Source organism: Populus trichocarpa, chromosome 2 (assembly GCF_000002775.5).
Source record: "Populus trichocarpa isolate Nisqually-1 chromosome 2, P.trichocarpa_v4.1, whole genome shotgun sequence".
Classification (NCBI taxonomy): Eukaryota; Viridiplantae; Streptophyta; class Magnoliopsida; order Malpighiales; family Salicaceae; genus Populus; species Populus trichocarpa.
Genome location: NC_037286.2, coordinates 3,713,801 through 3,734,891, shown reverse-complemented (window position 1 = coordinate 3,734,891; position 21,091 = coordinate 3,713,801). Strand labels below are relative to the sequence as shown.

Genomic DNA, 21,091 nt, shown 5'->3' with positions numbered 1-21,091 from the left:
TGCACGCACCTAGACCATGTATTGATCTGTGCATCACGACTCACGAGAGCATATATAAAAAGCTTTGATTGATTTGATTTAACTCTGATCCACTAGCCTTTCAAATGGTCAACAGTCGCTCGCGAGGAGCCATCTTTCTTGGGCCTATGTGTCTAAAAGGAGTAAGCGGCTCCTCCTTCTTATCCATGCATGAATCAGTCTATCAAGGCTTAATGGCGAGTATTTATTTTTTTTGGTGATGGAAAATATCAAATGTGTTTTTAAAGCTATCTGGTGCATTCAATAAAACTAATAGACTTTTATGTATTGATAGATAAAAGAAAGTTGTTAATAATGAGCGAAATCTTTAAATAAATCCCCAAGAGGCGTAACATGATGACAAAAAGCTTGAGATCTACACAGCAGGTCTTAAGTTCGAGTCAGGACGTGCATCTCTTGTAAGAGCCTGGGACAACCGGGGTTTTACTTGCTCACCTGGACCCATAAAGTGCGCTTTTCAGGGAGTGGGGTTTCCTCAAATCCAAAAAAAAAAAATTTTAAATAAACTCATGACACATCATGCCATTTAATACCATACCATGTTTAATCATGTGTTGGTGTTTATTTTTTAAAAAACAAAATTTGACAGCAAAAAAAAATATTGGAACGATTGATGTTTTTTTTTTATTTTTACAACTTTTTTTTTAGTTTAACATGGGTATCCGGGCCAGCTTGCGCGCACCTCGACTAATCCCACGGGCCCTGAAGTTAACGACCATGTAAGCCTCCAGTGCCCATCATATGAGCAACCACAGGGCTCAAACCTGAGACCACAGAGGGAGCAAACCTCTTGGTCCCAAGCTCTTACCACTGGGCCACCACCTAGATTGTTAAGGTTTATATTTTTTTTTATTTTTACAACTTTGCACCATATTGTTATTCACTGCGTGGTTCAGGTTTCAACTCCAATTGTTTGACATGGCCCATTTGATAAAAGTAGCCACAATACAACCTGGTCATTCAGTTCAAAACTAACTCAAATTTTAAAATAAATAGTTTAATTTTATTTAAACTAATACTCAAATGTGAAACAATGAACCATAAAGGATAAAATCAAAAAAATAAAATCAAAAGATAACGTGATATTAAATCAACTCCGGTCAATTCAGGTTAGTTTACTATATTCACAAATCAAGTCATGGCACGACCACAACAAGCCAATCTGGTATGACAATCTGCTCCATCCATTTCTCTTCCATTATTTTCTCCCTTGCTAAACCTTAAGTGGGTTCGGGTGGGATGGTATTTGGAGCTAATTTTAAAAGTTATTGAGAACCAGGGACCAGAATAAAAAAATGAAAAGTCATAAAAGAATCTTGGATAAAAAAGAAAAGGATGACAATGAAACAAGTGGGAAAAAATAATAATTGGCACATCTGTGTAACACAGTAAAACTAATCACTATTATGTATTAATAAACATACAAAAAATTATTAATAATAAATAAAATATTTTTTAAAAAAACATGATCCCTTCATGCCATTTAATACCATTTTTAACCATGTGTCAACGTTTATTTAAAAAAAAAGAAAAAAAATGAACCGCAAAAAAAAGAAAATGCTGGCACAGTTTATGTGTTCTTTTATTTTTTCAACTATGCATCATGTCATGCTTTGTTGCATGCTTCAGGTTTTGACTCAGTTATTCGAAGTGACCCGTTGACCAAGCTAGCCAAAACACGACCCAGTCACCTTTAAAGCCAACCCAGGTAAAAAAAATTACAGTTCAGGGCTAGTTTGAAGAGTCATCCAGAAATGAGGGATCAAAGATAAAAATAAATAAAATTAAAGGTTATCAAAGAATCGTGGATGAAATAAAATAAAATTATTGCCAAGGGAATAAACCGGTAAAAAAATTTGCATGTGTTGCACGCTCCAATGTATATGGAAACCTTGCCACCGCATTCCAGCGGTGTCTGGGATTTTGTCCAAGCTTTATTTATGGTTTTTTGTGTTTGGAAATGTGTAAATTGTGTTTTTTTAAAAGAAAATTAAAAAACTTGTTAATTTTTTTAATGTTTTTAAATAATTTGATGTGCTGGTCTCAAAAACAATTTTTTAAAAAATAAAAAATATCATTTTGATGTATTTTCAGGTGAAAAGCACTTTGAACAACAATTACTACCACAATCCAAAACATGTCCTTAAATAACACTAAAATTGTTACGGCCGAGTTTCTTTTTCAAGGCAACGCGTGTTGGTGGCAAGTCGCCAAGATGGCTTTGATTGTTTTTTTTTTTTTCCTTTTTTTTTTTCTCTTTGTAAGTATTCCTCGAGGAAAAAAAAAGAAAAAAAAAACCATGGTTAGCAGCCATCATAATATGGGAGAGGGTATATAATAAATCCTCAATGCCAATCAGTTATTTTCATGATGCTGGATTAAAATCAAATTAGTATAGTAATCAATTATATAAGAAATCAAGTGTAAATTAAAAAATGGTCTCCGAATTACATGATGAAACCATTAAATTTTAAATACTCAAATATTGTGATTTGCTTTTATAGGTGCCTCATTATATTTCTATGTGTACCTTTTAATAGGCCGATTGTAAGGGCACATCATACTAGTATGATATATCAAATGTGTTTTTAAAGCTATCTGGTGCATTCAATAAAACTAATAGACTTTTATGTATTGATAGATAAAAGAAAGTTGTTAATAATGAGCGAAATCTTTAAATAAATCCCCAAGAGGCGTAACATGATGACAAAAAGCTTGAGATCTACACAGCAGGTCTTAAGTTCGAGTCAGGACGTGCATCTCTTGTAAGAGCCTGGGACAACCGGGGTTTTACTTGCTCACCTGGACCCATAAAGTGCGCTTTTCAGGGAGTGGGGTTTCCTCAAATCCAAAAAAAAAAAAAATTTAAATAAACTCATGACACATCATGCCATTTAATACCATACCATGTTTAATCATGTGTTGGTGTTTATTTTTTAAAAAACAAAATTTGACAGCAAAAAAAAATATTGGAACGATTGATGTTTTTTTTTTATTTTTACAACTTTTTTTTTAGTTTAACATGGGTATCCGGGCCAGCTTGCGCGCACCTCGACTAATCCCACGGGCCCTGAAGTTAACGACCATGTAAGCCTCCAGTGCCCATCATATGAGCAACCACAGGGCTCAAACCTGAGACCACAGAGGGAGCAAACCTCTTGGTCCCAAGCTCTTACCACTGGGCCACCACCTAGATTGTTAAGGTTTATATTTTTTTTTATTTTTACAACTTTGCACCATATTGTTATTCACTGCGTGGTTCAGGTTTCAACTCCAATTGTTTGACATGGCCCATTTGATAAAAGTAGCCACAATACAACCTGGTCATTCAGTTCAAAACTAACTCAAATTTTAAAATAAATAGTTTAATTTTATTTAAACTAATACTCAAATGTGAAACAATGAACCATAAAGGATAAAATCAAAAAAATAAAATCAAAAGATAACGTGATATTAAATCAACTCCGGTCAATTCAGGTTAGTTTACTATATTCACAAATCAAGTCATGGCACGACCACAACAAGCCAATCTGGTATGACAATCTGCTCCATCCATTTCTCTTCCATTATTTTCTCCCTTGCTAAACCTTAAGTGGGTTCGGGTGGGATGGTATTTGGAGCTAATTTTAAAAGTTATTGAGAACCAGGGACCAGAATAAAAAAATGAAAAGTCATAAAAGAATCTTGGATAAAAAAGAAAAGGATGACAATGAAACAAGTGGGAAAAAATAATAATTGGCACATCTGTGTAACACAGTAAAACTAATCACTATTATGTATTAATAAACATACAAAAAATTATTAATAATAAATAAAATATTTTTAAAAAAAACATGATCCCTTCATGCCATTTAATACCATTTTTAACCATGTGTCAACGTTTATTTAAAAAAAAAGAAAAAAAATGAACCGCAAAAAAAAGAAAATGCTGGCACAGTTTATGTGTTCTTTTATTTTTTCAACTATGCATCATGTCATGCTTTGTTGCATGCTTCAGGTTTTGACTCAGTTATTCGAAGTGACCCGTTGACCAAGCTAGCCAAAACACGACCCAGTCACCTTTAAAGCCAACCCAGGTAAAAAAAATTACAGTTCAGGGCTAGTTTGAAGAGTCATCCAGAAATGAGGGATCAAAGATAAAAATAAATAAAATTAAAGGTTATCAAAGAATCGTGGATGAAATAAAATAAAATTATTGCCAAGGGAATAAACCGGTAAAAAAATTTGCATGTGTTGCACGCTCCAATGTATATGGAAACCTTGCCACCGCATTCCAGCGGTGTCTGGGATTTTGTCCAAGCTTTATTTATGGTTTTTTGTGTTTGGAAATGTGTAAATTGTGTTTTTTTAAAAGAAAATTAAAAAACTTGTTAATTTTTTTAATGTTTTTAAATAATTTGATGTGCTGGTCTCAAAAACAATTTTTTAAAAAATAAAAAATATCATTTTGATGTATTTTCAGGTGAAAAGCACTTTGAACAACAATTACTACCACAATCCAAAACATGTCCTTAAATAACACTAAAATTGTTACGGCCGAGTTTCTTTTTCAAGGCAACGCGTGTTGGTGGCAAGTCGCCAAGATGGCTTTGATTGTTTTTTTTTTTTTTCCTTTTTTTTTTTCTCTTTGTAAGTATTCCTCGAGGAAAAAAAAAGAAAAAAAAAAACCATGGTTAGCAGCCATCATAATATGGGAGAGGGTATATAATAAATCCTCAATGCCAATCAGTTATTTTCATGATGCTGGATTAAAATCAAATTAGTATAGTAATCAATTATATAAGAAATCAAGTGTAAATTAAAAAATGGTCTCCGAATTACATGATGAAACCATTAAATTTTAAATACTCAAATATTGTGATTTGCTTTTATAGGTGCCTCATTATATTTCTATGTGTACCTTTTAATAGGCCGATTGTAAGGGCACATCATACTAGTATGATATATCAAATGTGTTTTTAAAGCTATCTGGTGCATTCAATAAAACTAATAGACTTTTATGTATTGATAGATAAAAGAAAGTTGTTAATAATGAGCGAAATCTTTAAATAAATCCCCAAGAGGCGTAACATGATGACAAAAAGCTTGAGATCTACACAGCAGGTCTTAAGTTCGAGTCAGGACGTGCATCTCTTGTAAGAGCCTGGGACAACCGGGGTTTTACTTGCTCACCTGGACCCATAAAGTGCGCTTTTCAGGGAGTGGGGTTTCCTCAAATCCAAAAAAAAAAAAATTTAAATAAACTCATGACACATCATGCCATTTAATACCATACCATGTTTAATCATGTGTTGGTGTTTATTTTTTAAAAAACAAAATTTGACAGCAAAAAAAAATATTGGAACGATTGATGTTTTTTTTTTTATTTTTACAACTTTTTTTTTAGTTTAACATGGGTATCCGGGCCAGCTTGCGCGCACCTCGACTAATCCCACGGGCCCTGAAGTTAACGACCATGTAAGCCTCCAGTGCCCATCATATGAGCAACCACAGGGCTCAAACCTGAGACCACAGAGGGAGCAAACCTCTTGGTCCCAAGCTCTTACCACTGGGCCACCACCTAGATTGTTAAGGTTTATATTTTTTTTTATTTTTACAACTTTGCACCATATTGTTATTCACTGCGTGGTTCAGGTTTCAACTCCAATTGTTTGACATGGCCCATTTGATAAAAGTAGCCACAATACAACCTGGTCATTCAGTTCAAAACTAACTCAAATTTTAAAATAAATAGTTTAATTTTATTTAAACTAATACTCAAATGTGAAACAATGAACCATAAAGGATAAAATCAAAAAAATAAAATCAAAAGATAACGTGATATTAAATCAACTCCGGTCAATTCAGGTTAGTTTACTATATTCACAAATCAAGTCATGGCACGACCACAACAAGCCAATCTGGTATGACAATCTGCTCCATCCATTTCTCTTCCATTATTTTCTCCCTTGCTAAACCTTAAGTGGGTTCGGGTGGGATGGTATTTGGAGCTAATTTTAAAAGTTATTGAGAACCAGGGACCAGAATAAAAAAATGAAAAGTCATAAAAGAATCTTGGATAAAAAAGAAAAGGATGACAATGAAACAAGTGGGAAAAAATAATAATTGGCACATCTGTGTAACACAGTAAAACTAATCACTATTATGTATTAATAAACATACAAAAAATTATTAATAATAAATAAAATATTTTTAAAAAAAACATGATCCCTTCATGCCATTTAATACCATTTTTAACCATGTGTCAACGTTTATTTAAAAAAAAAGAAAAAAAATGAACCGCAAAAAAAAGAAAATGCTGGCACAGTTTATGTGTTCTTTTATTTTTTCAACTATGCATCATGTCATGCTTTGTTGCATGCTTCAGGTTTTGACTCAGTTATTCGAAGTGACCCGTTGACCAAGCTAGCCAAAACACGACCCAGTCACCTTTAAAGCCAACCCAGGTAAAAAAAATTACAGTTCAGGGCTAGTTTGAAGAGTCATCCAGAAATGAGGGATCAAAGATAAAAATAAATAAAATTAAAGGTTATCAAAGAATCGTGGATGAAATAAAATAAAATTATTGCCAAGGGAATAAACCGGTAAAAAAATTTGCATGTGTTGCACGCTCCAATGTATATGGAAACCTTGCCACCGCATTCCAGCGGTGTCTGGGATTTTGTCCAAGCTTTATTTATGGTTTTTTGTGTTTGGAAATGTGTAAATTGTGTTTTTTTAAAAGAAAATTAAAAAACTTGTTAATTTTTTTAATGTTTTTAAATAATTTGATGTGCTGGTCTCAAAAACAATTTTTTAAAAAATAAAAAATATCATTTTGATGTATTTTCAGGTGAAAAGCACTTTGAACAACAATTACTACCACAATCCAAAACATGTCCTTAAATAACACTAAAATTGTTACGGCCGAGTTTCTTTTTCAAGGCAACGCGTGTTGGTGGCAAGTCGCCAAGATGGCTTTGATTGTTTTTTTTTTTTTTCCTTTTTTTTTTTCTCTTTGTAAGTATTCCTCGAGGAAAAAAAAAGAAAAAAAAAACCATGGTTAGCAGCCATCATAATATGGGAGAGGGTATATAATAAATCCTCAATGCCAATCAGTTATTTTCATGATGCTGGATTAAAATCAAATTAGTATAGTAATCAATTATATAAGAAATCAAGTGTAAATTAAAAAATGGTCTCCGAATTACATGATGAAACCATTAAATTTTAAATACTCAAATATTGTGATTTGCTTTTATAGGTGCCTCATTATATTTCTATGTGTACCTTTTAATAGGCCGATTGTAAGGGCACATCATACTAGTATGATAGATTTTCTCATTTCGTCACGATAGTTCAGCAAGCGATACTCTAGCATTAAAATTTAATAACATTTTTTATATAATAATATTGCCTATTGTTTCCCTTGGCCATAAAAAGTGTGTTTGTTTTTTAGATAGTTATTTTGTGATTATGATTTTAAAAAAATAAGTTTAAAAAAAGTGTGGTTATGTGTGGTTAGTTGGATTTAGATACGTGTTTGGTAAAAATTATGATTGAGGTTTATGTGCAGCAAAAAACACGTATAAAATGTTTGGTTGTGGTTGCTTTTGAAAAGTGCTTTTTATTTGGAAATGTATAAAAATAATTTTTTAAAAAATTTAAAAAATTATTTTTGATATCAACGCATCAAAATGATCTGAAAATACAAAAAAAATAATTTGAAGTAAAGAAAAAATAAAAAGTTTTCAAATTTTGAAAAAAATGCTTTTGAAACGCAAAATTTTACGAAACTCTGTTAAAAAAACATGTAAAAATTGCTTCATAAAAATTGTATTTCATACTTAATTTTTTAATGGGCTCCACAATATAAAACGCAATTTGATATATTACCAAACAGTTAACTCATTTTTTACATCACAATCACAAAAGCTAAAGTTAAATAAAGCACCCTAAGTTCCTATTGATATTTGTTTGCATTCTCTTGCTAACCCTTTTTGTTCTTGTCATTTTCTCTATATTTAGAAGAAAATCTTATTATTATCAACTTTTATATCTCATCAAGTGCTTTCTCTTGCTAACCCAAACAGCTAACCCTTTTTGTTTGCCTTTTTTTTTTTTCTCTTCGTAAGTATTCCTCATTTTTTATATCTTATTATTTAGAATTCCTCATCTAGCCTTGTTTTCTAGTTGTCAATGCAATTATAACTCGGACACCATTTTCTACTATGCTTTTTTTTTTTTTTTTTGTCAATCCTCTTGTTTACGAAGTATCAACTCCATGTTTCATGGCCCTCGGAGAGTTAAACATTGTTCGGTATAACTGGCTTGAATAGCCTTGATTTATCGAGGTTATTTTTTTAAATAATCATCGAGATTTTAGTATTATTTCAAGATATAGATATCAAACTCATTAAAAAAAAATTATTCGAAGTCTTCATAAGCTCGATGAGGAATTCTGGGAAAACAAATAAAGTTAGTATGCTATGGATTAATATTAAATCGATACGGCACCGAGGCTTGTGGTCCAGTGGTTTTGGCAGGGTTTCCCTGCCTCTGCCTCTTGGGTTCAAGCCTCAGCGTGCCCACCTGTCACCCCCGCGGTGTTTTACCTGCCTGCTGGGCTTGCAGGGTGTTCAGTGGGTCTGGAAATTAGTCGTAGTGCATGTAAGCTGGTCCGAATACCCCGGTTATGAAAAAAAAAAAAATCGATACAATCACCCATCTTAAAAGAAACCAAGTACCACTTCAATTGATAAAATAAAGGATTTTTAAACAATTGAAGATTGCATACTGTTTCCATGTTTATTTGATTATATTATTACACATATATCTTTCAATATAGGTTAATTATAAACTGACGTTCTATTGATAATTTTTTTTTATCAATTCTTCATTTACCTTCCTACTTGGAATTTTATATCTATCGCTCAGAATAATATATAGTTCTTAATATATTAAAATGAAGTGATAAGTATGTCCATAAAATCATTAAAATTAAAAAAAAACTCGGTCTTCACTGATGTAAATGTCGTGTAAAGTTGTTTAAATTACATGGGTATTTAAGAAGACAGTAGTAATTACATTTTAAATTATTATTTTTTTAATTTATTAAAATAATTTTTTAAATTTTTTAATGAAACGCCATTTAAAATACAATTTCAAACAGCCTATAAACGTATTTAAGATTATATTAAAGGTTGTTTTTAAAAGTATTTCTTGTTAAAAATCATATTAAAATAGCATATATATATATTTTAAAAATTTATTTTTAATAACAACACATTAAAAAAACAATAATAAACCTTTAAAACAAATACAGAATGAAATTTGCTTTTGCCAAACGAAGAAAAACTTGCCGACCCAGCCTACAGATTTTTCATAAAGCTAGCAGCTAATTGACAAAACAAATTGTCTGACTTTTGGTATTGCATTCAACAATGACAGATCTCAATTTGACGATTTCTCAAAAAATAAAAAAAAAGATATTTGAGTTGTTGACTTGCTGCCAGGCATCGCTTTTGAGCCTGACAGGATATGTTTGCTGGAGCCATGAACAGGGGGGCAGGTTGCTGGCCATGGATTTTCAGACGTGAAACCTTACGTACTCCTAATGATTACCTAATTACAATTAACTCTATCATTGCTAGTAAAAGCTCGAAGATTATCCAAAAATACCTTCACACCGAAGATCACAAGCAGTTCAGGATTTCATGCGAATTTTTATATGATGGAAGTCTTCTGGGTCCGCTAGCAGATGTGCTCGATGTCCCAATCAAACAGATATATCCATACATGCTATTGTTGAATTGTGTATAATTTTCAAAAGGATGCTTCCGCTCTGTAGTTTCTTATTCTGCTCTATCTTTTTATTATTTAGTCTGACCGGAATATCTTTAATCTATTGTTTTCATTGAATCGTGATAACATATTAAATGCTGGCTTTGTATTGAAAACTGTACAATTATGCTTTTTTTAAAGTAATTTTCAGTTTAAAATGTATTAATATAATGATATCTATAAGAAAAATACTTCAACACTTATATTCATGTTTGAATAGATAATAAATAATATTATCTAGATTTAAATATTCATTAAATTTATTTTTTTCATGGAAATTTTGGGCATGCATGCTACTTTTTGTTTGTTACATAATTATTACTTTGGTTCTCGGTAATGAGAAAATATATTTACTGAAATTCAATTCTTCTATAACAACACATTCTACAGTCATGTACTAGAGGTAAGTGTACCATGTTTTTATTTTTTATTTTTTGGAGAACAAGTATGGAATCTGATTAACAATTTATAAAGTGGCTTTATTAAAAAAAAAAAACAATAACCATACTTTCACAAAGAGCTTTATGATCATGCAAGAATTTGATTAATCAACAGTAGATTTTCTTAACACGTTTTTTAATTACTTAGCTGAGATAATGCGTTATTATTATATGGTCAAAGATGGCGAAGGCATATTCTGGATCTTGGATATGAAGAGTTGCCGTTGTTGAAGTTGCCTCTTTAGTTGGCATTATTCCTTTTCATGTTGAGCTGTCCTCCGTCTTGATCCTGTAGCTCTCCATGGCACACCCCACGAGACTCGAGCATAAATTGATGGCATTTGGCCCTTTCTCTCCACGCCCATTTCCCGCATCGCTACACACTTGCTCTAACGATGGCTTCTTCAATTCATCACTTTCTCTGCTCTGCTCTGCTACTTTTACTCCTCTCCCCATCTATTGCTCAACAATCTTTCCGCCCCAAGGCCCTAGTCGTTCCAGTCACAAAAGATAGTGCCACTCTCCAATATGTCACCCAAATCAAACAAAGGACCCCTCAAGTGCCCATCAACCTTGTTGTTGATCTTGGTGGCCAGTTCTTGTGGGTTGACTGTGACAAAAATTATGTGTCATCTACATACCGTCCAGCACGTTGTGGCTCAGCACTCTGCTCATTGGCTAGAGCTGGTGGCTGCGGTGATTGTTTCTCAGGGCCTAGGCCAGGTTGCAACAATAACACATGCGGTGTCATTCCTGACAACACAGTGACTCGCACCGCCACAGGTGGTGAACTAGCAACAGATGTTGTGTCTGTCAATTCGACCAACGGGTCAAACCCTGGCAGGGAAGCGTCCGTGCCACGTTTCCTATTCTCTTGTGCCCCCACATTTTTGCTTCAGGGTCTTGCTAGTGGTGTTGTTGGTATGGCTGGACTTGGCAGAACTAGAATCGCATTTCCTTCACAATTTGCTTCTGCCTTCAGCTTCAACAGAAAATTTGCAATTTGTTTAACATCTCCAGCACCCGCAAAAGGTGTCATAATCTTCGGTGATGGTCCTTACAACTTCCTTCCTAACATTCAATTGACATCCCAGTCACTCTCCTTCACACCACTCTTCATCAACCCAGTAAGCACAGCTTCAGCTTTTAGCCAAGGCGAGCCTTCAGCTGAATATTTCATTGGTGTTAAATCTATCAGGATTAGTGACAAAACTGTCCCATTGAATGCAACATTGCTGTCTATTGATAGCCAAGGCAAAGGTGGCACAAAAATTAGCACAGTGAACCCGTACACTGTCCTGGAGTCTTCTATTTTCAATGCTGTGACCAGGGCTTTTATCAATGAGTCTGCAGCTAGGAACATCACAAGGGTGGCTTCTGTTGCACCTTTTGATGTGTGCTTTAGCAGCGACAACATTTTTAGCACACGTCTGGGGGCTGCTGTGCCAACTATTTCTCTTGTTTTGCAGAATGAGAACGTGATCTGGAGAATATTTGGTGCAAACTCAATGGTGCAAGTCAGCGACAATGTGTTGTGTCTCGGATTTGTTAATGGTGGTTCAAATCCCACGACTTCAATTGTTATTGGAGGGTATCAGCTCGAGGACAATCTCTTTCAGTTTGATTTGGCTGCATCAAGACTCGGGTTTAGCTCTCTGCTCTTTGGCAGGCAAACTACATGTGCCAACTTCAATTTCACCTCCATTGCCTAGGGGTTTCACCATGATGCTTCACGAAATATATTTCTTTTCAATGTTATACACAAATTACACTCTGTAAATAAGCGGCCATTGTTTTTTCTTTTGGCTTGGCGAACAAATAAGTGACCCCAAAATTTCTTAGCAGACACGTTTGTAATGTAAGCTATATATCCCATTTTCTCTTAAATTTAATAAAACATGATGTTTGCAACTCTAGAGTGTTGAACATCAAGATCAGAGCTTTAACGCGTATCTGAACATACATAATTTGCTTCTCCTTTGACAAAAGAAAAAAAAAGAGGAAACATAAACGATTTTGAGGTCTGTAGTACTGGACCTTACTTCGGTTACACCATAACACAATGTCTTGCATGAGCAATTACGAGTTTTTTTGGGACAATGAACTGCACATGTCGTCGAGTCTGGAATGGTGACTTCAGGGGGCACGAAAGCTGAATTTTATACCACTAAAAACAATACAATATACAGCTGCAGCACACTGATTATATTGATGAATGGTTGACCAAACCAAGATCTTTATGTACGTGGCAATGAAGATAAATGGATGAAGTATGGGAGTTCAGATTTATGCAAGAATGTGACATTGACACCGACGATTAAGACAGAATAATAATATGTAAAGAGCATAAAAAAAGAATAACAATATTTTATTGTTGCTTAGTTAAAAATATACTTGCTGGCAGAGAATGGAAGGAGCGAGCCATAATTAACAGTAATATACGATTTAGAACAGTAAAGTGTCCAAGACCAGAATATATACAATTAAGAAATGTATTCTCGTGCTTCAAAAACTTGTGAAAGTTGAGGTTCCACAAAGAATCAAGGAAAGGTCCAGTAAAAAATCAATGGCTATAGATAACTTAATAGCAAGAATTGAACAAAAAATGGAAAAAATGAATACAACGCTAATAATATACAGGTTGAAGTTCGAAGCACCCATGAGATACCAACTAGAACAGAGTTGTCGGTAACTATGGAAGCAAGAAAAGAAAGCATAAAATAAGGAAGAATAGCTTCTCAAAGTGTAACATGTACTCCCAGGTTTAGTAGTTTGTAGCAGATTTGTTGAATTTCTTGCTGTCGATCAGAAGGAACTGCATTGCCCGGAACATCATTCGTCATTGTGTCACATCTCACATAATTCTCCTAACATGTTTATAATAAAAATGTTTTGATTGCCAGATATAAATCTTTAAAAGGATCACTGGCAAATCAGTAACAGAAGAAGCAACATAAAGAGTTCAAAAGACATTGAGCTGTACCAACTGGAACACAGTTTTAGGAATGCCTTGGCATAGCGGCAATGGAGCTCAAATGCTATCAATCTACAACGGCAGAGGATGAAAGTGTGCTACACACTGGTTAAAGAATGTTACATAGAAGATGTCTCTACACCAACAACATTGAACATAAAACTCTTCTAGAGGCATGCAATACACAACCAAGCTTTCCTAGATTCCAACACTATAAATCTGCAACACAAAATAATATAAAGAGTTGGGAACTGATTAAATCGCGCTCTCAAATGTTTCATACATAAACAGGAGTTGCCCCATTATATTTATGACCTCGCATAGATTCTCTGTTAAAATAAGAATCCAAAGGTCTTTTCCACTCCGGAGTTTGAGGGCATGCAGATAGTTCAGGCTTCTTTTCATGATAAAACATGTATAACAAACAAGAACCTAAGAACATTTTCAAGAAAATGAGCAATCATGCAGCCTGTCAAGTTATGGCCATGGGTGCAATGGAGGAGAATATACTTCTTTGAGTGTGTTTTCTGGGAGGAAAATTGCAAAACCTAAGAAGGGTATGCAACAACAATAAACGAGAACAATTCAAACTCTTGAACATTAAAGCTTTCAAAGGAACGTATGATTCCTATAAAAGCTATTACAATTAATCCTCAGGCAACAACCATTTATCGATAGTGCCAGTGAAATTCTCAAAATATTTTAGTCTATTATAGGAATTATTGTATCGCAGAATTTCTGTATATATTACAGTACAAAGGTCACCATCATCAGGTACAAAATCCCGTCCCGTCCCTTGCAATGCATCTTATCTGACATGAGCAAATATAAAAGTTATTACAGTCCATCTCAACTACCTCGGCAATGAAGTTAATTTAGAATGGAGCGTTGCAAACCTTAATGAACTTGCACGAAGCTCTAATTGCTCAACTTCTTGGCAGTAGAAAGACAACAAAATTACAATCCCAGAAGGTTAAGATATGTTCCTCATCATGGCATGGGTCACTCACTCGGCAATCCCTTCCCTTTCCTCTCATTCCATTCCGTATACGGGAAACTAACCAGCCACATTAATTACCAAATTGATTAAGGTATAATCGATTCCAAATTAATTAGTGAGAAGTGGAATTGATTAACAATTCTAATCAAAACACGCGCTGTAACGATCTTGAAAATCGTGGCTCTCAGGTTCCGGGCTCTACAGGCAGGGATATGAGGCGGAAGGAAGGAAGGGTCTGTTCTGATTCATAGGGATCTGCGGGTTTCTATTAGTGGAGAGTAATATTTGTCTTTGCAACCTCTTTTTATTTTTAATGAATTAGTTTTTTTTTTTTTTAATATATTAATATTAAAAATAAATTTAAAAAATAAAAAATTTATTTTAATATATTTTTAAATAAAAATTATTTTAAAAAACAATAGTTATTATAATATCAACACCACCTAAGATTTAATACAAAACTTGAATTAATTTAGATTAATTTAAAATGATATAGTTTTTTTTTTTAATAAGCATAATACTAGATTTTTAGAAAATAAAAATTAAATTAAATTTTGACTTAAATAACTAAGTCATTCCAGTCAAATCCTAAATAACTAGAATAAAATTTATTTTTGTATTTGAATATGTTTTAAAAATGTATTTAAAATAAATAAATATCAAATAAATATTTTTTAATATTTTTAATACACATATATATTAAAAAAATTATTTTAATATATTTTATAAAAATTACTTTTCAACTGTTTGCTTTTGTGTTTAAAAAATATTTTTAAAAAATATTAATATTTTTAAAATTAATATTTTTTTAATAATTTTAAATCATTTTGATGTACTGATATCAAAAATAATTTTTTAAAAAATAAAAATATTATTTTAATATACTTATTAATAAAATACATTTTAAAAAATAACCTCAATCCCTTTCTTAAAACACTAGACTCATTAGAATTTAATAACACTGGTTTATTAAAAAGTTCTCCTCAAAACCTGAAAAATTTTACTTTATATTATTATTTTTAACTATCGAACGACACCGTATGGAGAAGCCCTGGGCCTTTCAATAATAAAGCTTGAGAGAGCAGCCCTAATAGCAGTAGAGCAATTCATCACTCCCGCTTCCAACACTGGCCTTCGATTTTTCATCTTCAAACCCTAGCTAGGTAAGCTCAGTTCTGCACGTTCGAGACCACAATGAAGCTCGTCAGGTCAGTTTCTACTCTCCTTTTCTGCTATTAATTAGTAATCCAATTGTTGTGTTGTTGATTAATCGGTTTCTTCTTTAGGTTTTTGATGAAGCTGAACAATGAGACCGTCTCAATTGAACTCAAGAACGGAACTGTTGTTCATGGAACCATCACAGGTTACGATCCCTCTCTCTCTCTCTATGACCTGCATTTTTTTTTTCGTTTTATCTACCTAGGGTTTTGTTAAACCCTAGTATTTATTTGGTTATTGTTTGGCATCAACGTGCTACAGTCTTTTCTAAAAAAACTCCGGATTGAAGTTTGGCAGCTGTTTTATTTGGGTAGATTCGCAGGGGAGGTCATTTGTTGATGAAGACGCACAACATTGTGCACAATTTACTGTAAATTATGCCATCTATTCACTTTATTATGGTATATTTAGAGTTTTTGTGTTTTTTTAGTGCAAAAGATAGATCTGTAATATGACATCATTATTTTCAACATCATAGCAAGGGTTGCTATATCTGTTCTGCTGCAGACTGTTCTTCAGCATAGTACCTTCTTTTTAATCATGTTCAAAATGATTTTTGTAGATTTTGTAGAAAGAAAAAAAAAATTGGGGTTGGACTAGCCCAAGGCCAGTAGAAAAAAAAAAAGGAGTTGTGCTTGATGGTCTGGGGAAATTGTGGATTAAATAGACAATTAAGTAAGGTGCCTTTTTTTGATAAATTGTTCATGAACTACTGGATATATTGAAATTTTCATATGCAGATTCTTGTCTTATGGATAGAGTATATAAAAAATGAGTTCAATTTATATGATTATTGGTAGAGGAAAGGAAGGTAGTTTTCCTCTCTTTTGGATTGGTGGACAAACCCATCTATGGTTGGAAGCCTTTGTTTTCTTTCATGGAATTTCTAACAGCTGGAATCAACTGTTGAGTTTCAAATCAGAGGTTAATCTTTTACCCGAGGAAGGATTTGGATTTTTTTTGGTTATTTTGGGGGGTGAGGGGGTAGCATCTGTACTTTTATTCTTGCCCTTTTTGCAAGGGCCCAACATTTATAAATTTAAGTAGAATAATTAAGATTTACAACCATGAATGTAGAACAACATGCAATAATCTCATAGGGACACATCCATTGTAGGAGCTTGAAGAAGCTTCTGGTCTCTGAAGCTTTGATGAGGAATGAGGATAAACATGGTTTTGTGTATAGTTCGTAACTTCATTTGCAATGTCATTTGTCACTGCCAAGCCATTGAATTTTGAGTTATAAATCAGTGTTAACGTGGCCATATTGGTGTAGCATAAGTGCTAGCTGCTATATCTCTTACAGCAACATCTTTTTCCGTGAATGTTTTTCTCTTAGACATTCATGATACTCTTTTTTACCCTTGGAAATTTGGTGTGGGAAGTAGTGTGCCCCTGACTCAGGCATATCAGTTACCATTGGTAGGAACAACATGTGGGTGAGAATAATACTTGATAAACTGTGGTAACCAGTGGTCTATCAATTGAAAGTTCAACTATGTATGATTTACACACCGCTTGGATGGTTATGAGATCAATGGATTCAATAATGATGTATCCTACAGGCAGCAGGAGGAAGAGGGCAGATTGCAAGACTTTCTGGAACCCTGCTGCTTTGTAGCTATTTGGTGATGGAGGAGGATTTGAAATCTTTTATGATTTTCTCTTTCTAGGCAATTTTGTTCCAGGATTAAATTTTTTTCTGATCCTTAAATGACTTTCAACTTTAGGGGCTTTAGAGGAGTATCATTAGGTGATATTCCAATGGAACTGGCTATGCTGTATTGCTTTAATTTTTTGACTGGCTTTTCACTTTGTGGAATATGCCTAACTTGATTTTTCCTGCAATAGAAATTACAATTATCTTTACTGTGCTCGTGTTGGAACAGGTGAAGTAATGATAATTCTGACTGGTTGATTTGCTGGCTGTAGGTGTTGATATCAGTATGAATACTCATCTGAAAACAGTGAAACTAACAGTGAAAGGGAAAAACCCAGTAACTTTGGATCATCTCAGCGTGAGGGGCAACAACATTCGTTATTACATCCTTCCTGACAGCTTGAATCTTGAGACTTTGCTGGTTGAGGAGACACCTAGGGTCAAACCTAAGAAGCCAACAGCTGGTATTGCTAACTTATTTGCAGCTTTAGTTACATTTAAATGTTACATATTATTTCATTTTCAATATACTATTGATTGCTAATAATTTTAATTCTACTGAAAAATCCAGGGAGGGCTTTGGGTGGTCGAGGCAGGGGCCGTGGACGTGGTCGTGGGCGCGGACGTGGCCGCTAATCGTGTTGTGCTTGCTTTAATTTTTACAGCGTCTGGTTATGTAAACACCTATGTTGTAGCAAGTATTTGTCGGTAAAGTTAGGGACATTAAGAGAATGTTACTGCTTTTATTTAACTGTTTTTGCCTTGTGGAGGCTAATTGCAGGATATGAGTTTGTCTATCGGTAACCTTTTCCAAATTTAACCAGAAGATCAAAGTGATGAGCTTATGCTATATTACTCTTCTGTAACCTGCTGTCTTGTTCATGCTGCCATCCTATCGTTTATGGAGCGCTCTGTTCTAAATTGCTTGCATGCTGCAGGTACAAGTTTGCACAACTAGATCAAGTGGCTATAAATTCCACTTCCGACGCTCCTGGTGGCTGGTTCGAAACTGTCTGAATGTCTCTTAATGGCGTTCTTGTGCTGTTGATACTTGAGAGTTCTTAACCCATAAAAAGAGATGCTTAGCAAAAGTTCACCTGGCTGATCATTAAATCTCGTTGATGAATGATAAAGAGATGGTCCTGTACAACTGCTTCTGGCATCTCTCTGTATAGGAATTGATATGCGAAAGTTTAAATCCTAGCAGTAAAAATTGTGTTTAGGGTTATTCTATAAACAAATGCCAAAAAAAAAATCTAGAAAATAGTTTCATGTTTACAGAAAAACTAGAAAATAAAAATATTTTTCATGAAAATATAAACTTAACTCTTATTTTAGGAAATTGAACATTGTTACACAATCTATGTTCGGTCAAACAACGTTCGGTAAGGGTCTGGATCTCACTTCTTTTCCTTTTCAAATAGTTTCATGTTTCCTCTCTTGTTTTTGTTTTTTCTTTATCAGCAACGGTGTATCGAATTTGAAACGGCAGGTCCTCCTCCAGTTTATACCAAAAGGCCTCGAGCAAAAATATAGATTTATCGAGCAAGTCAGACAAGTTTTTTCCCACGTAACCCCATCTTCTTTAAAAAAGAAGGAAAACCTTTTCCCAGTGGCCCTAGCTCAGAACCAAATCCTGACCGTCAATCGATAACCCAAAAAACTTGATGGGCCCACGCACGGATAGATAAATCCACCCGGGATACCACCTTTAGTTTGCATAGTAAGCTTAGACATCGTTTGGCTGTGTGATCGAATCATTATTTTTTAAAAATTGAATTTGTTTTAATTTTAAATATTTTTAGATGATTTTAATATATTAAAATCAAAATAAATTAAAAAATTAAAAAAATATTTTTGAGTAAAAAATATCAAAAAGAAACTTTTACCGACTCCAATCTGCCCCTTAAAATATCATACTCAACATAGAGGGCAGCGGCTAAGGAGATAGAAGAAGAAGAAGATGGGGATGAAGCCAGCGAAACAGGCGATTTTTGTATTTGGGGCTCTTGCATTTGGGTGGCTAGCTATTGAAATGGCTTTCAAACCTTTCCTCGACAAAGCTCGTTCCGCCGAGGACAAGTCTGATCCTGCTCGCGATCCCGGTGATGACGATGACTCTGCTGATCACGCGCAGAAGGACTTGCCTACAGAATCTGATGCTTTTGTCTCTGATGAGAACCCAGCAACTGTTTGATGATGATGACGGTATGATTTTTGAAGACTAGATGTTTGGTTATATACAAAATAGAAAAGGTGGGGCCAGGGGTTAGAGATCAGTACTTTTAGCGATAGATTTGTAGGGTTTAAATGCCCGGGAATGGGAGATTTATGGGTTCTTAGTTGTATTATGTTGGGATTTTAACCTCCTCTAGTTATCAATGCCAGGAATATTTTATCAGATCTGCCTTGAATCTTTGATGGTGCTTTTTTCCCCGTCCTGTTCTCCAGTTTGCGGATTCAAGAAATCAAGGTGATTGTATAATCTGTATATAAAAAACATAGTATTCTATATGTATTTTGGTAAAGCTGATGTTGGTGGCGCATGTGTGACGATGTGAATAAGGTTTTGATCAAATAAAGTATGAATCGTGGGCTCGTTGATTATAAGATTGGGAATTGGATTTATTTCCTCTCGTTTTGTAGATGTGAATATTTGATTTGGATCATTAATCTCTGCAACCGAACGATATATATATTATATGCCTAGTAAATCAATTCACAGACCTAATTCATCTCAATGCTGGAAAGGTGGGTGCTGTTGGTGGTTTCATGTCAGCTTAAAATTCAATAGGGTAAAGAGATATAAATACAGGCATGTTGCATGATATTTGCAGATTTTATCATGTTTCGGATTATAACATGTTTCTAAGGTTGTTTTTTTAAGAAATTTTTGTTTGAAAATATATTGAAATGATATTTTTTTATTTTTTTAAATTTATTTTAATATTAAAATATCAAAACGATTTAAAAATATAAATTTTTTTAATTAAAAACTAATTTTTTTTTCTTTTCAAAAACACTTATAATTATATATTATATTAAAACGCATGGGAAAAACACTATAAATGACATTGTAACGCTTGTGGGTAATGTTGTTTTTGCTGTGTTTAGTCAAAAATTGCTGCTTGGAGCGTTGTTTTTTTTGTTTTTTGTGTCAAAAGTTGTTGGATTTGGCTTGGAAATCAGACTCAAATTGCTTCCAAAAGATTTCAATAGCGTCAGGTCCTGCTGTCAAGCAAAATCCAATAACATTAGGTTCATATATTTTCAATTTTATTTGTTTTCTTCTTTAGATTTTTTTCCTTTTTTCTTACCGAAAACATGCATAGGATTAGACAAAAAGCAAGAAAGAGTGTTCGTTATGACTATGGCTGGAAATCAAACTCTTCCCTTTCAGTTCAGGTCGATTCATTTATTAGAAAAATCGATTCATTCATTAGAAAAACCAATTCTTGACCTACTACAACTTCATTCATGTCAACAGAATCATAGAAACTTTTATAGAAGGGGCAGGGGCTAATCTTTCCTTTTTCTGTTAGGCGAAAAGAAAAGGATAGATGAAGGAGAAGTGGCTTGGCGGACGAGAGGAAGGAGCTTTTTAAGCAACTCAACCAAGATGAGCCGAGTACCGAACCTTTTCTTACCATTCACTTAAAAAACTTATCTAAGCACTTGACCGGGGAGAGTGAGGGGGAAGGAAGGCATTAGATTGTGTTTTATGATAAAGAAAATTCGGGTCCGGCCTCTAGCAGGATCCAAAATAGCTTTGGATTCGGTTGCATTGCAAGACCCAATAGATTTGAGTCCGGCCTCAGCTGGACCCATCAGCGTCGGGTCCTGCCCCCAGCAGGACCTAATAGCTTTGGGTCCAAACCCATTAGAGCTGGGTCTTACCCCTAACAAGACCCAAAATAGCTATGAGTTAGGCTGCACAG

The 21,091-nt window shown here is 34.1% G+C and overlaps 3 protein-coding genes across 3 annotated transcripts; all 3 read left to right on the top strand.

Moving 5' to 3' along the window:
• Nucleotides 1-10,643: 10,643 nt before the first annotated feature.
• LOC7480705 (probable aspartic proteinase GIP2) lies at nucleotides 10,644-12,212 on the top strand. The gene has a single exon (XM_002302086.4). It carries the CDS (start codon nucleotides 10,697-10,699, stop codon nucleotides 12,011-12,013), a length of 1,317 nt encoding a protein of 438 aa, XP_002302122.1. The 5' UTR covers nucleotides 10,644-10,696; the 3' UTR covers nucleotides 12,014-12,212.
• A 3,102-nt stretch (nucleotides 12,213-15,314) lies between these two features.
• On the top strand, nucleotides 15,315-18,019 carry LOC7480704 (small nuclear ribonucleoprotein SmD1a). Its single transcript, XM_002302085.4, has 4 exons — nucleotides 15,315-15,483; nucleotides 15,562-15,638; nucleotides 17,426-17,617; nucleotides 17,725-18,019. Exons 1-4 carry the CDS (start codon nucleotides 15,470-15,472, stop codon nucleotides 17,787-17,789), a joined length of 348 nt encoding a protein of 115 aa, XP_002302121.1. The 5' UTR covers nucleotides 15,315-15,469; the 3' UTR covers nucleotides 17,790-18,019.
• An 869-nt stretch (nucleotides 18,020-18,888) lies between these two features.
• On the top strand, nucleotides 18,889-19,763 carry LOC18096160 (outer envelope membrane protein 7). The gene has a single exon (XM_024595685.2). It carries the CDS (start codon nucleotides 19,117-19,119, stop codon nucleotides 19,348-19,350), a length of 234 nt encoding a protein of 77 aa, XP_024451453.1. The 5' UTR covers nucleotides 18,889-19,116; the 3' UTR covers nucleotides 19,351-19,763.
• Nucleotides 19,764-21,091: the final 1,328 nt, after the last annotated feature.

Bases quoted from the DNA above. Each gene is read 5' to 3' on its own strand.
- LOC18096160 (XM_024595685.2), top strand. From the start codon at position 19,117: ATGGGGATGAAGCCAGCGAAACAGGCGATTTTTGTATTTGGGGCTCTT.
- LOC7480705 (XM_002302086.4), top strand. From the start codon at position 10,697: ATGGCTTCTTCAATTCATCACTTTCTCTGCTCTGCTCTGCTACTTTTA.
- LOC7480704 (XM_002302085.4), top strand. The intron at 15,639-17,425 runs GTTACGATCCCT...TGCTGGCTGTAG, and splicing joins TGTTCATGGAACCATCACAG to GTGTTGATATCAGTATGAAT. The intron at 17,618-17,724 runs GTATTGCTAACT...TGAAAAATCCAG, and splicing joins ACCTAAGAAGCCAACAGCTG to GGAGGGCTTTGGGTGGTCGA.